Here is a 13352-nt window from a genome sequence, read left to right as displayed (position 1 = left end):
AAATTACAAAGGTTTATCGACAACCCTTAGCAACGTCGTCTGCGTTATTTTACCTTCACAGAATTGTATGCATGAAATGAATTGTCTACTAAAATGAGACGGCTCCTCTCAAGGTGAACACGAGCGCCATCAGCCGGTTTCGAAGAACACCACTTTGAACTGAATTTTGACAATAACCTGCCTTCATGTAAATAATAGGCAAACATATTCAATATTCTAAATATAAGAAAAAACTAACTAACCCCAAGTCAACGTACTATGATCCTCTCATTAATTCACATATCCTCACCAAAATAATGACAATACACAGGATTTCAATAATATATGTATTTAAATCAAACACAATTTAAATATATTATAGATTAGGTACACATATATATGTCAGAAAACATATTACAGGTACATAGTACCAAAAGTCTTTTTTTCTGGTTCCTTTCCACATCTCAATGAGGTCCAACGTAAGCGTAACATTATCTTCACTGAGTACACTGGTAAATGAACAGTCATCAATGAGACTTGCTTTTAACATTGGTTTCAATATCATACAAAACAAAAACAAAAAAGGACAACAACCACCATAAAATAACTAACATTAATACATGGGATAAACCAGAAATCTACATCTTCATAGCACACAGCCTGGAGGTTTTTTTTCTTTTTACATTGCAACTAGCACTTCAGTCCACTGGAGTTTTACCTTTTTCATTACATTTTTTATTATCTTTTTAAAACAAAGGCCTGCATCAGTGATAAGGTGAAAGGAAGTTGCTACACATAGCAGGCAGAGCAATTCGCCAGACCTGAAGATCAGTGAAGTCCATTCCAGTTGCTCAGAGACTCTACCGTTCCCCACCTGAACCGTACACAAAGGGGATACACCTTCACATTTAGGACCAGTACAACAAGGAGAAAAAATACTCCAGGAGAACAAAGAATTACACTTGTAAATGAATGCGCAGACGCAAGTCTATCCACAGAAGTGTAACCCTTTCGTTTAAAAAAAAAATGCATCGTAATTTCAAAGATTTCTTTCAAGAAGAAGGAATGAATGATTTAGAAGAGACAGCAAGGGGAGGAATAAAACCAGAGAGAAAGAGACAGAGGAAGAACAAGACAGAGAGAGAGAAAGGCAGAGAGAGGGAGAAAAGATGGTGAATGATCTGGTCTTCATCAGTAAGACTGGAAGCCTCCTTCACACTCCTGTGCCCTTCCTTCTCTGGTTGGCATGGTAACAGCTGAATATCAACGCAGAGGCTTTTTGAAGTTCTACAGCCTACAAGTTTCCTCCTGGCATCCTTCTTCCCTCGGGCCTTTGTTCAGTAACGTCTGATGTTTTTTTTCTTTCTTTCATTTTTTTGTGCAATGTCTTTGTTTACTCTCCCTGCTGCGTGCCAATTTTTTTGTCTTCAGGTCACTTAAAAAGTCTTGCCTAGCGCTTGATATACAGAAGGTAAGGATAAATCCATGTCTTTGTGTGTGTGTGTGTCTGTGTGTGTGTGTGTGTGTGTGTGTGTGTGTGTAATGCTGTACGCACAAACATACTTTTGAAAACATGCTCCCTTCCATCCGCACCTTTTTCCCAACAGAGCTCAGTCCGTTCTAATGCAATGCAAGGAAGTTCTGGAATGCCTCGATTGATCTTCATTAGGAATATTGTTCTGACGGTTGTGTGGAGTGTGCGGTTCCAACACAGGGGCTGTGTCCATTCAGTTCCGGGCTATATAAGCGAGAGAGGGGAAGGGGAGAGGAGGGTGGGGTTGGGCGAGGGAAGGACAGCAACTTTGGTTCTCCGTGGCACAAGTGTCATAGCTGTAATAGAGGAGAGGTGAAGCAGATGTCTGTTAGCACACACACAGCCATGACATTGTGTCTCCTTCTAGACAGTGGTGCTCTAAATCTGATCATGCATCGGTGTTCGTGACACCAGAGACACACTAGGATGTAAAATTGGTCCCGATCACGGACACAAATCCTATCCCACAAATCGGGGAAATGTACCGAATTACCGAAAAAAAGAAAAAAAATCAACACAGGTCCAGGATTAGAACGAGAGAGAGAGAGAGAGAGAGAGAGAGAGAGAGAGAGAGAGAGAGAGAGAGAGAGAGAGAGAGAGAGAGAGAGCGAGAGCAGAGAGCAGAGAGAGAGAGCATACTCGCATGATTCAGATACTGGTTTCATCACAACTACGCAACCGTTAAAATTATTAATGAACCCGTTCACTCCCATCAGATTTTTCACTATTCACTAATCCCACTTTCAACCATGAGAAAAGCACAGCTTTGTTAGAGCAATTTGTTTGAGACATACAGACATGCACAACACATTGGGCGATAAAATGTGGGCTGTTTTTCTGCAGAGGAAAATCCCAAAAGAGTTTTGTTGGGCATGTAAACAAATTAATAACCCAGGAACTAATTAGGATACTGCAAGAGATTTTCTTTGTGCATCCCAAGAATGCCTCTGGCAGTGTGTGTGTGTGTGTGTGTGTGTGTGTGTGTGTGTGTGTGTGTGTGTGTGTGTGTGTGTGTGTGTGTGTGTGTGTGTGTGTGTGTGTGTGTGTGTGTGTGTCGTGTTTTACATGCCCATCAGCAGGCCTGTGTGTGTGTGTGTGTGTGTGTGTGTGTGTGTGTGTGTGTGTGTGTGTGTGTGTGTGTGTGTGTGTGTGCTTACAGGGCAGTTAAATGTCACAGCCTCCTCGTACCTTAGTGGACTTGACTCCGGGGCTGTCGTGCTGTGACTGGTGCATGACATCGTTGACAATCATCTTGGCTATCTTCCAGGCCATCTCCTCTTGTGCCTGCAATCACAGACATGGCCGCCATGAAGGAAACAGCAGCATTCTCGGTTACTGTACTATAAATTCCCTCCAACACTAGCCCTAATGATCCATCACATGGGTGGTAATTTGTCACACAAGCAGGTCTAATTATAATGGGCCTTAAACTTTTTCGCTGACAAGAAGTAACATGATTTTTAAAGCATGTAACCTACAGTCTAGGGTCAAGAGCATGAACAGTAAACCAACTCACCTCGTCTGAATTCCCCTGCACCCATTTCTTCATTGCTTGTGAAAACATGGAACCTGAAAAAAAAGGCAAAGAAAGAAATGAAAAGAGAGCAGAGAGAGAGAGAGAGAGAGAGAGAGAGAGAGAGAGAGAGAGAGAGAGAGCAGAGAGAGAGAGAGAGAGATGAATAACGTGAACACCCTTCCTGTGCTGCTTTCATTCTTACACACCAACTTTCAAAACAAACCCTTTTTCTTTTTACCCATGGCCAAGTCAATCATCACACCAGGCTTGAGTGCAGCGTTCATGGTCAAAAGCAAAAAAAAAAGCTTTGCAACTATGAAACGCTGACAATGGCCAAGGTCTTTTTGACCATGAACACGTCAAGGACCCATCATCATTTCTTGAGCCAGAGGCACACAATAGGTTGGCAACACACCTTTCTCTTGGCTAGGTAAGTCTTTTCTTTCACTGAGACCATTTCCCAAAAACTACACCTGACTTTAACCACAGTATGTTTGCTACTATTCATGAGTATGTGTGTGTGTGTGTGTTTTTCTTTTCTTTTTTTCCTTTTGGTCTTACCTTTAGATTTTTTCACATCAGGTTCAGGCTCGGCCTCTCGTATGAATTGTCCGAGTTCATTCACTTTCCCAAACGTCATCCTCCTACACACAGCAACAAGGTACAAGTTGGCATCTCTTAATGCTTAACGTGAACAGTCCCACGCTTACAATGCCTAGGGCTGCTTTTAAAGCCACCCCAGACATCATGGCCTTTATAGGAAACTAGGGCATTGACACCCTTGTGTGTGTGTGTGTGTGTGTGTGTGTGTGTGTGTGTGTGTGTGTGTGTGTGTGTGTGTGTGTGTGTGTGTGTGTGTGTGTTTTGGCATTATACACACTAAGCAAGATGTTTAAGTACACTACCATTTCTAAAGCAACAGAACAAAAAAAATCAAAGGACACATAACTCACAAGAATTTAGTTTTCATAAAAATGGCACGGTTATAACAGAAACTATTACAATTTCACAATTGCACGCCCACACTACAGACACATTATGAATATGTCAATGGGAAATAATGTTTGTCTATCCGCCTCATTATCCAGGGTTGTAAGGGCAACGTGATTACTATTTGGCTGGCTGTTGTGAGTGCTAAATCATTCAGAAGGGCTATCGGCAGCCTAACTGGAACTAGCAGACAGGAGAAAAAGGTGGATATGACATGCTGCATTGTCTTGTAGCTACTCGTACAACAGAAGGACATTTAGACAACAAATAAATAAATACTGACCCAGCGTAGGGCCGCTGATACAAAGACTCAGGGTCCAGGCTTGAGATGTCGACTGTGATCGCCTCGTCAAAGTTCTTCAAAATCTTAATCGCAGCTTTCTTGGCTCCCTGTTGTAAGACACACAAGTCAAAACAGTCATCAGAAAAAAAGGTTCAGCAACGACTACATACAAGTTCAGTGGATTTCTTGTAGCCAATGATGCCTGTAGTTATTTGACTACACTGTATTGCATACTAGTAATTTTGTTTAGCTTAGACATACGGTAGTATTATGTTATGGCAACAGCATTGGCTATTACACTTTCTACACCCTTTTCACTCAGGATAGGCTAAGAATATAACTCCTTACTAAATGTGAGAAATCTAATTTCAATTCCTTTGTGTATCCAGTACATAAATAAGGCTGACTTTGACTTGAGAGTTGTTCTGAAGGAACAGGTCTGGAAAAAAATGCCATTTTAGGCAATGGCTGAAATGTTGATCCTGAGGCAATCTGTTTGAAATGTATTACAACGTTAGCCTAACGCAAACTTGGACTGTCAAGCTGTGACCCATGTCCTGCCTGCAAACTGGGCAAACCAGACTCTTCCGCTAACATTTGCAGAGGTGTATTTCCCCTGGTGAACCGAGCAGAAAAGGTCAGTCGAGAGCAGGTAAACCAAATGTCACAGACTGAGGGTCAGTGAGAGTCGAGAGCTGAGGCTAAAAACATGGGGGGTGGGGTGGGGGGTTTGTGATGGGGGTAATTGGGGGGAAGGGGGTTACCTGGGCCTGTGACCCTTCCAAGGCGTTGGCGCCCCGGTCGTTGTCTGACGGCGCACTGTTTCCCGCAGTGCCGGCGTTCCCCCCGGTGAACTCGTCGGCCCGCACCGCATTGATAAGGTCACTCAGGTACTTGTAGTAAAGGTTACTGGACAAGAAGCCTGGCAGGTAGACCTGCGGCAAAGACAGCAACAAGGAACAACATGAGGCAACATGCTGGGCAGAAATGAAATATTTTTGTTTTTAAACACAATACACCTGGTTACTGCACCATCAACAAGTGACATGTGGACACAGATTTAGACAGCTGAATAACCTCTTTTTTAAACACACCTGGTTATTGTAGCATCTTCTACTGCAATACTTTATTCCCATCCTCTGAGTACTATTATGGCTTCCGCACATAGGGTCCGACAAAGTGCTACGCACTGCTCCACAAAAGTTTGATTCCATTGTTTTCAATAGAACCCCGCACACTGGCGCCGATGTCCACGGACATTCGCGGATGTCGGATAGCAATTAGAGACGAGTTCTATTTTGTCTGCGCCGCCCATTGACTCTCAATGCTATGTTCATGTGAAATTGGGTTTGGGGGTACGACTTACGTCGGAAGCGAAAGTGCGCTGCAGTGCTGTCGGAGCCAATGTCCGGCCGGCCTTATCCTTCTCTATTATGCTACTTGTATGAATCATACCACTGACATTTGTCCCACAGCTGATCCCACCCTGCCTATTCTGTGTATGATTATAATTATGATTACCACACAATGTAACGACAGCAATCAGAGATGGCAACCTGGCCCATTGTAAAGTGGAGGAGACGCCTAATGATTAACACAATTCTTAACTGGATGCTGAATCCCACATAACTAAATAAGGGAATGAAGCGATTTCTTCATTTATTCTCCTACAAACATATTGGGCAGAGCCCTTCTTCAGCGTGTAATGGCGATTACAACCTGGCCCCTGTGCCGATGCGTGATGCATGTGATGCGTGTTTGGCACCACACTCAGGCGACCCGAAACTTCCATCCTCCCTTGTTTAATTCAACATCTCCCAAAAGCGTAATTCAAAGGTTCTTTTCTCATTTGCAATCGGGTCGTTGAATGGGGAAAAGTCCCCTAAAAAGTTGTTGTGGCTAGGCTGACAGCGGGGAAACTGTATTGTTTTCTCCACTGAGGCGGGGCATCAGCGCAGCGCAGTGCAATGCCACAAGCACAGGTGGAGGATGAGAGTTGGGATAATGGACTGCACCTTGCGTGTGCGTATAAATGCAACGGTGGATGCTGGCGCCCATACGATACCTTCTCCATAGTCGTCCAGGCCTGCCTGAGCGGAGTAGTGAAACAGTCCGGGAGGGGTCCGCCCTCACGGCAGATATTGGACTCGATCTCCATCCTCACAGAGTCGTCGAAGCCCAGGGGGTTGGTGGCCTGGAGAGAAAAATACCTGCAGACAAGAGTAGTTTATGGAGAGAGAGAAAGAGGGAAAGGAGGGGTGGATGTGATCATTTTTGAAAGGTAACAGACATTTCAAAGAAAATGAAGATGCCGCACAATCTCACTTCAAATAAAAGATGGAGCAGCAGAGTGTGCGGAATCTTCTTTATTCTCTTCGATATTTGAATACACAACTGACCAGCACTTCAAAAAGATTATTGGTGTGAGGTACCTTTTTTTCTAGGCAACACACTATGAACTCTGCCATCAATTTATTTATTCATACCCTGTCTCCTCTCCTTCTCTCCTATGAAAATAATCATGCATGACCACACTTGTGTGTACAGTATTGTATGAATTATGCACCAGTGCATTATGTTTGTTGTTTCCTTTATTCAATTATCCTCTTCTTCTTGGAAAATATAGTAGTGCTAAATAAGTGTCTATAAAGTACTGCAATGGTAGGGTTATATTTCATGTTAACGTTTAGGTTACAAGGCAGGCTCGGGGAGGAGTGCCATTTCAAATCCTGCAGATTGTTTTTCACAAAAAAAATCTGTTCATGCTGATTTTGAGTTTTGTCTTTCTTAGTACGATTCTCCCAGATTTGTGCAAAAAAAAAGCAGTTTTCGGGTTCTACCTTGTCACTGAAAATGCATACCAAGTTTCATTGCTGGTCAGGCCCTGGCCTAAAGTGTCACACAGATTTCACTCAGAATGACTTTCTAAAATGTTTATTGCACTTCTTCTTCTTACTTGTCATAGAGGATCATGGCATCGTTCTGGGCCTCCTGGCCGTCGTACTGGCCTTTCTTAGAAGCGAGCTGGTCCTGAAAGTTATCCGCCGCCAGGTAGAACTGCAGCACGTTCACAGCCTCCTCCTTCTCCATGTACTGCAGACAGACAGACAGGAACACACCAGGGAAATAAGAGTTAGCGTTTACATTCCAAGAGCTTCCTTTTTTGGCGTTTACACCACCCACTGCAGTGCATTTAGTGAGGTTTTTCCCCTCAGATGCTTATCTGTCAAGAGGAGATGAAGGGGAAGGAAGCGGTGCCATAAGCTGTTGTCTTGTTGGGATGAGGGGAGAGGAGGAAAACCGCTGAACAGCTTTCACCCAGGCTGATCTCAGTTACACATGTCATGCTGCAGTGCATCCTTTTGGGTAGGGTGTTTGAGAACAGTAGATGTACAAAGTAGATGTTTAGAGAAATATTGTTGTACTCCTTCAGCTTTTGTCTTGTTAGAATGAGGGGGGCAACAGCAGGAAAGGGAAAGGCTTCACAGCGGGTGCTCTCAATGGCACATTTCATGCTGCAGTGGGGGTGGGAGTGTAGTTTCTAAACTTTCAGCTATCCCCTTTCCTCGCTGCTTGATTTTGCACGCACACACTCACACAAACGTGCACACGAACACACGCATACGCACACACAAACACAAAAATGCGCGCATACACACAAATACAGATATGCTCGCGCGCGCACACATACACACGCGCACACACACACACACACACACACACACACACACACACACACACACACACACACACACACACACACACACACACACACACACACACACACACACACACACGCGCGCGCACACACACACACGCGCGCACACAAACATGCAGACACACACACACACACACACACACTTACTTCCGAGAAGTAGAAGAGGGCGGACTCGCTGAACAGGATGTCCGCCAGGAAAACGGATCCACTGGTCAGCACCTCGATCTGGTATTTACAGAAATGATGGCTGCGCAAGAACTCACTAAAGTGCCTGGAGCGGACACACAGGGAATAACAGACAGAGGTTAGCCATAGAGAGCAGAGCACACAGTATGAAAACAAATGAGAAGCAGTTTAGAAGGAGACGTCTGGTGCACATCAACCCATAGCCCTGCTGGTGGAGGTCACAGAGGGCTATTGGTAGGAGAAAGAACAAAAACAATTTGATGCATCATAAACCAAATGATAAACTGGAAGCTAACACTTAACTGTATGGGACTGAAACAGCATGACCCTATGCCTCAGTCCGGTCAGCTATTAGTTTAGTATGTGACTTCTGTTCCATTGCATAGTCATGTTCTATTCCCCAAGGTCAGAAATCTGTGACCTTCATTGATAGAGCAAGACTAATTGACATCAAATCTTTCCATTGCTGATTATGAGGAAGAGGAAGAGAGAGAGAGAGGACAACAGAAACACAGAAAAAGAGATAACACTCACTGTTGTTCCATGATGGCGAAGACGACAGACTGTGCAATGACGAAGCAGTTAGGATCCACTTGCCCATCCTCTCCACAGATCTTAGCTGCAGGAGCAGGAGGTAAGATAGGAGACAGGACAAGATGGGGGCAGGAAAGGAAAGGCAAGGACAAGGGCAATTTAGCACAATTACCAGGAGAGCAGGACGATGTGTGTTTACATACAACGCTGATTTGTGTTTGCTTCCATGGCAGCGGATTTGTGTGTCTGTGTGTATGAGTGTATGTGTGTGTGTGAGACAGAGAGAGAGAGAGAGAGAGAGAGAGAGAGAGAGAGAGAGAGAGAGAGAGAGAGAGAGATTGAGAGAGACACAGAGAGTGAGAGAAAGAGACAAAGAGCAGGAGACAGAAAGACAGGGAAAGTTATTCAAGCAAAAAACAATTCCTATGTATAGTTAGGTAATTTTGTGGCAACATGCAGAAAAATACCAACAGAAAGAAAACTGAAAATGAAGCCATACCAACAATATCGTTTCTGATCTGTTCCGTGATGGGAATAGGTCTAGCAGCATCTGGAGAGATGTACTTGGTGAAAATGTTCACGGCATCCCTCTCTATACCTGCAAAGGACAAGAAAATAGGTTAACGCTAATAAGAATAAAGATTCTCATACTAACAGTAAATGCAGGACATGTATCATGTCACAACACATCCATCATTCTACATACAATGTACATAAAGATTTTAAAAGGCTGCACCATACACTCTGACATGACCTGATACTAATTGACTGTCAAATGCATAGAAAGCATATGACTCGGGAGACATTTCATTGCAAACAAAGATACAGTACTATGAAGGCTGCCATTCAGTGCATATGTATTCAACTAAGCTACAATTTGGGTCACTGGTTCCATGTCACTGACGCAGCTTAAAGAAAACATTTGAACTATGTTCGGCTGGTAAAAGATACCCTATGCATCCTATACACCTTATTTCGACCCCCCTTATTTCAATCCACCCATTTCCATGTTGTCATTTGACAACTTTGTCAAAATAGTAATGGCACCCTCCTATATTGTACCCTATACCCCAAGATATCCTATACTTGTTCAGAGCAGGGCTTTGAACCGTTATTTTTTTCCAAACGTTCCGTTCCGAACAAAAACGGAATAATAACGTTTCCGGTTCTGAGTTCCACCAATAAATTGACGTTCCCGAACCGGTTAGAACCAAAAAATATTGTTCCCGGAACGGTTAATTTCGTTCCTGTCAGCTGATTACTCCCCATAGGCCTAACTGACGTTAACCAAGAAAGACGGAAGTGCAAATGAGTCAGCCTACATTCAAAACTGTTTATTAGCAAATGAAAAGAATATCCTCCAGAATTTTGTCATTCAGGGACATTCAGGAAACCTCAATGATGAAAATGTGCGCTCCACGCTGACTTGGGTCACGGGGAGCACTATGATGGACATTGTGAGTTTGTGCATATTTGAAGCGGCCATGGATGCCCAATAACGGCGAACATTGTCGGTGCGCTTCCCTGCAATGTCTTACAATAATGCAATGCAAACTCTGTCCTTTTGTATGACAGTGGTTTCTCTTAATTAAGATGTGGAGTGAAGACTTTGTAATCTACAGCTCTCTCTCCATTCAGTCAGAGAATGTCTGATGTCACACAGGACTTGAACCTCAGCCGTCATGGTAACATGCGCAGGAAAATAATGACTTTTTTTTTTAGTTTGAGGAACGGTATTAACCGGTATTAACCGGTTACCATTATTTTTAAATAAGTGTTCCCGTTCCAGAACATAAAAAATAATAACGTCTCCGGTTTCGTTTCTGTTCCCTGTAAAATACAAAAAGTTCCTGGTTTTCGTTTTCGCTCCTTGAACCGGTTCGAAGCCCTGGTTCAGAGTGCCTTTCCTTATGTAAATTATTATTTTCCCCACCCTTTTATAGTGCCTTAGTGCATTACGACAAACTACACTGTGCTACGTGTGGCTTGTTTCTGTGTGTATTCTGCTTCTGCCTGGTTATGAGTGACTTGGGGGAAAAGATTTTCTAGGTTCCCTTTCAAACGTGTCTGGTGGTACCGCTAAGAGCTAAGCCATGTTCCAAGTTGCTGAGTGTGTTGATGTCCGGGAAGGGCACTGCAGCGCTGTTTCCTGTGGTCATGTGACAAATCACAGGCCACACACCCATAGGGCGAATTCCAATGCAGACTCCCTTCCTCCCTTGCTCACTTGCCTGCTTGTGACCTCATGATGTCATTGGCAACAGAAAATTAATTCAATATTGTTAAAGGGACACTGTGTGAGATTTTTAGTTGTTTATTTCCAGAATTCATGCTGCTAATTCACTAATGTTACCTTTTTTCATACTTACCACCACCATCAAATTCTAAGTATTCATTATGACTGGAAAAACTGCACTTTTCATAAATGAAAAGGGGGATCTTCTCCATGGTCCGCCATTTTGAATTTGCAAAAACAGCCATATTTAGCTGCAAAAATGACTACTTGGACCATACTAGAAAATATTTGTTTATTAGCGAAACGCGAGGCCACAAGCAGAAGTGGAAGACGGGAGTCTGTATATTGGAATACACTTCCACAGTCTGTAGGTTAATGGGTTCACTATAGCTTGGTCCTACATGGTGCCCAAGAGCGTTGGTGACTCAGGGGTTTCCAGTCTTTTACATATAGTCATGTTTCCTCTACTGTAATACAGGAAGAATGTGTCTATTACGTAACACAGGCACCAATTATTCTGCCAGAGTTAACAGTCAGCCAGTATACTACACACAATTAAAAAAAATGACGAATCATGAGGGTAAGAGTCTACAGTTGAACAGGCCAACCGCTCTCCTTTTTCTTTTCACTTTCTCTCAATGTTTCAACAGCACTGTTTACAGCAACTCTCCAACCCTCTGGCTCATGTGCCTTACTCTGTTCGTATCCCTGTGTCTCGTCAATATGAGCTAGCTGTTGAGCTGAGCAACCAAACTATTGTAACACAGTACAGTCAGAGGATTTTCAGCAGTGGAGTTAGTTCAGCCTATTGGTAGGTCATCTTGAGCCGCCTTCACTTAACACCAGCTGAGCTGACGTGATGTCATGATGCTAGGCAGCCAGTAGTTCAATTGTTATGTCAAATTTTCAGTAAAGAGCCTACAGGTGAACAGGAACAATTGCTCTTGTTTTTCTCATTTTCTCTTTCTTGCTTATTTTTTCATATTTTACAACAGTGCTGTTGACAACCAATCTCCAACCTGCAGGCTGATCTGACTGCCTCTTACACTAGTACACAATTTTTTAGAACAAATTTTAAGGGTAAGAGTCTACAGTTGAACAGGCCAACCGCTCTCGTTTGTCTTCATTCCTATCTTACTTTTTTATATTTTACAACAGAGCTGTTTACAGCCCCTCTCCAACTTGCAGGCCGATCTGACTGCCTCTTATACTCTCACTCTATCCCAGCTGAGCTGATGTGATGTCATTCAGCTCCAGTGGCTTCAGTAGTCACAGGGCCTCAGAAAGCCCTGCAGGCCCTTTTGCCTTTATTACTTAACCCAACAATGGAGGAGGCCCGTGCAGCCACATGACATGACTGACTAGGGAGGGAGGGAGGGAGGGAGGCCTGGCCTTGTTAAAGCAACCGAGAGCTTATCAGATACACTACAAGGAGCCAATAAAACGTAATCTATGACTTTCCAGTTATCAGTCAGCGCTACTCTTGGCCATTCGCTTAACCCTGACTTGTGTGATAAGAAGGACCTGTCAAAACAAACACCACTTGACTTCCTCCCTCGCTTTCCTCTTTTCTTCTCTCCTTTCTACACTTTCACTGAGATAGCACAACTAATTAGGATTAGCGCACCCCGTCTCTGTGTGTTTGTTTTACAATCACCAAAAAATCTCCTTGAAATCCGTCAAAGCACTAGCATCAGTGACATAAAGATGTGAACGCAAAGCTGCCCCATGTCCACTGACTTTGATATAACATCTGGTGGTTTAAAGAGAAAAGAAAGCAACCTTTCTGTGCTGTAAAGTCTGTGCTATAAAGCTCAAAGAAAAAAGTTCACAGCAAACTTTCCTGCACCTTTACACCTACAAGAGCGGTAGTGTTTAACTTCTCGAAAAGAACATCTGGTTTAAAAGGCCCCGAAGGTCAATCTACTGTACTGATGCCGCTTAGCCCAGCACAGTGCCTAGACGCCACTTACTCTTCATGAGCTTGTCTGACAGCTCCCTCAGTGCGGTGGAGGCCTGGGCCTTGAGCGGGGTCCCCGTGCGCGAGGAGGAGGTGGAGGAGGTGGAGAGGTGCCGGGTTGGAGTGTCCGCCCTGGAGGAGGAGTGCTGCTGCTGCTGCTGCTGCTGGGGAGTGCCAGGCCTGGGCACCCCAAAGCCGTCCGAGCTGAAGGAGGAGTTGCGGTGGTGTTGGTGTTGGAGGAGTGGTGGAAGGGGGGCGCCCCCGTGCGAGTTCACGTCCTGCGGGCTGGGGGTCATGGGTCTGGAGGAGGGCTGCGAGGAGAAGGGGTCCGGGAGCTCCATCATCTCCGCGTCCCCTCCCGAGTGCATGGGCATGGTGGCGGCATCCGGGGGCGAGTCAGGGGAGCCGGCGGGGGA

At 44.2% G+C, this 13352-nt stretch overlaps 1 protein-coding gene across 2 annotated transcripts in view; it reads right to left on the bottom strand.

The window, feature by feature from the left end:
* Positions 1 to 312: 312 nt before the first annotated feature.
* Positions 313 to 13352, bottom strand: part of akap10 (A kinase (PRKA) anchor protein 10) — a 21219-nt gene continuing 8179 nt past the window's right edge. Inside the window, exons 4-15 of one of the 2 annotated variants that reach the window (XM_063204029.1) lie at positions 12950 to 13352; positions 9240 to 9338; positions 8741 to 8825; positions 8168 to 8291; positions 7259 to 7395; positions 6368 to 6512; positions 5067 to 5237; positions 4303 to 4409; positions 3591 to 3673; positions 3030 to 3082; positions 2671 to 2797; positions 313 to 1809 (exon numbers count right to left, since the gene is read on the bottom strand). The exon at positions 12950 to 13352 is cut by the window's right edge and continues 251 nt beyond it. In XM_063204029.1, coding sequence (XP_063060099.1) covers positions 2678 to 2797; positions 3030 to 3082; positions 3591 to 3673; positions 4303 to 4409; positions 5067 to 5237; positions 6368 to 6512; positions 7259 to 7395; positions 8168 to 8291; positions 8741 to 8825; positions 9240 to 9338; positions 12950 to 13352 — 1527 coding nt within the window. In that variant the 3' untranslated portion in view covers positions 313 to 1809; positions 2671 to 2677. The remainder of the gene's footprint in view (positions 1810 to 2670; positions 2798 to 3029; positions 3083 to 3590; positions 3674 to 4302; positions 4410 to 5066; positions 5238 to 6367; positions 6513 to 7258; positions 7396 to 8167; positions 8292 to 8740; positions 8826 to 9239; positions 9339 to 12949) is intronic. The other variant, XM_063204030.1, reaches the window with a different exon arrangement.

The sequence above is a fragment of the Engraulis encrasicolus genome, chromosome 7 (genome assembly GCF_034702125.1).
Source record: "Engraulis encrasicolus isolate BLACKSEA-1 chromosome 7, IST_EnEncr_1.0, whole genome shotgun sequence".
Lineage (NCBI taxonomy): Eukaryota > Metazoa > Chordata > Actinopteri > Clupeiformes > Engraulidae > Engraulis > Engraulis encrasicolus.
The sequence above is the reverse complement of the archived record's forward strand: the minus strand, read 5'-3'. Positions and strand labels throughout refer to the sequence as shown.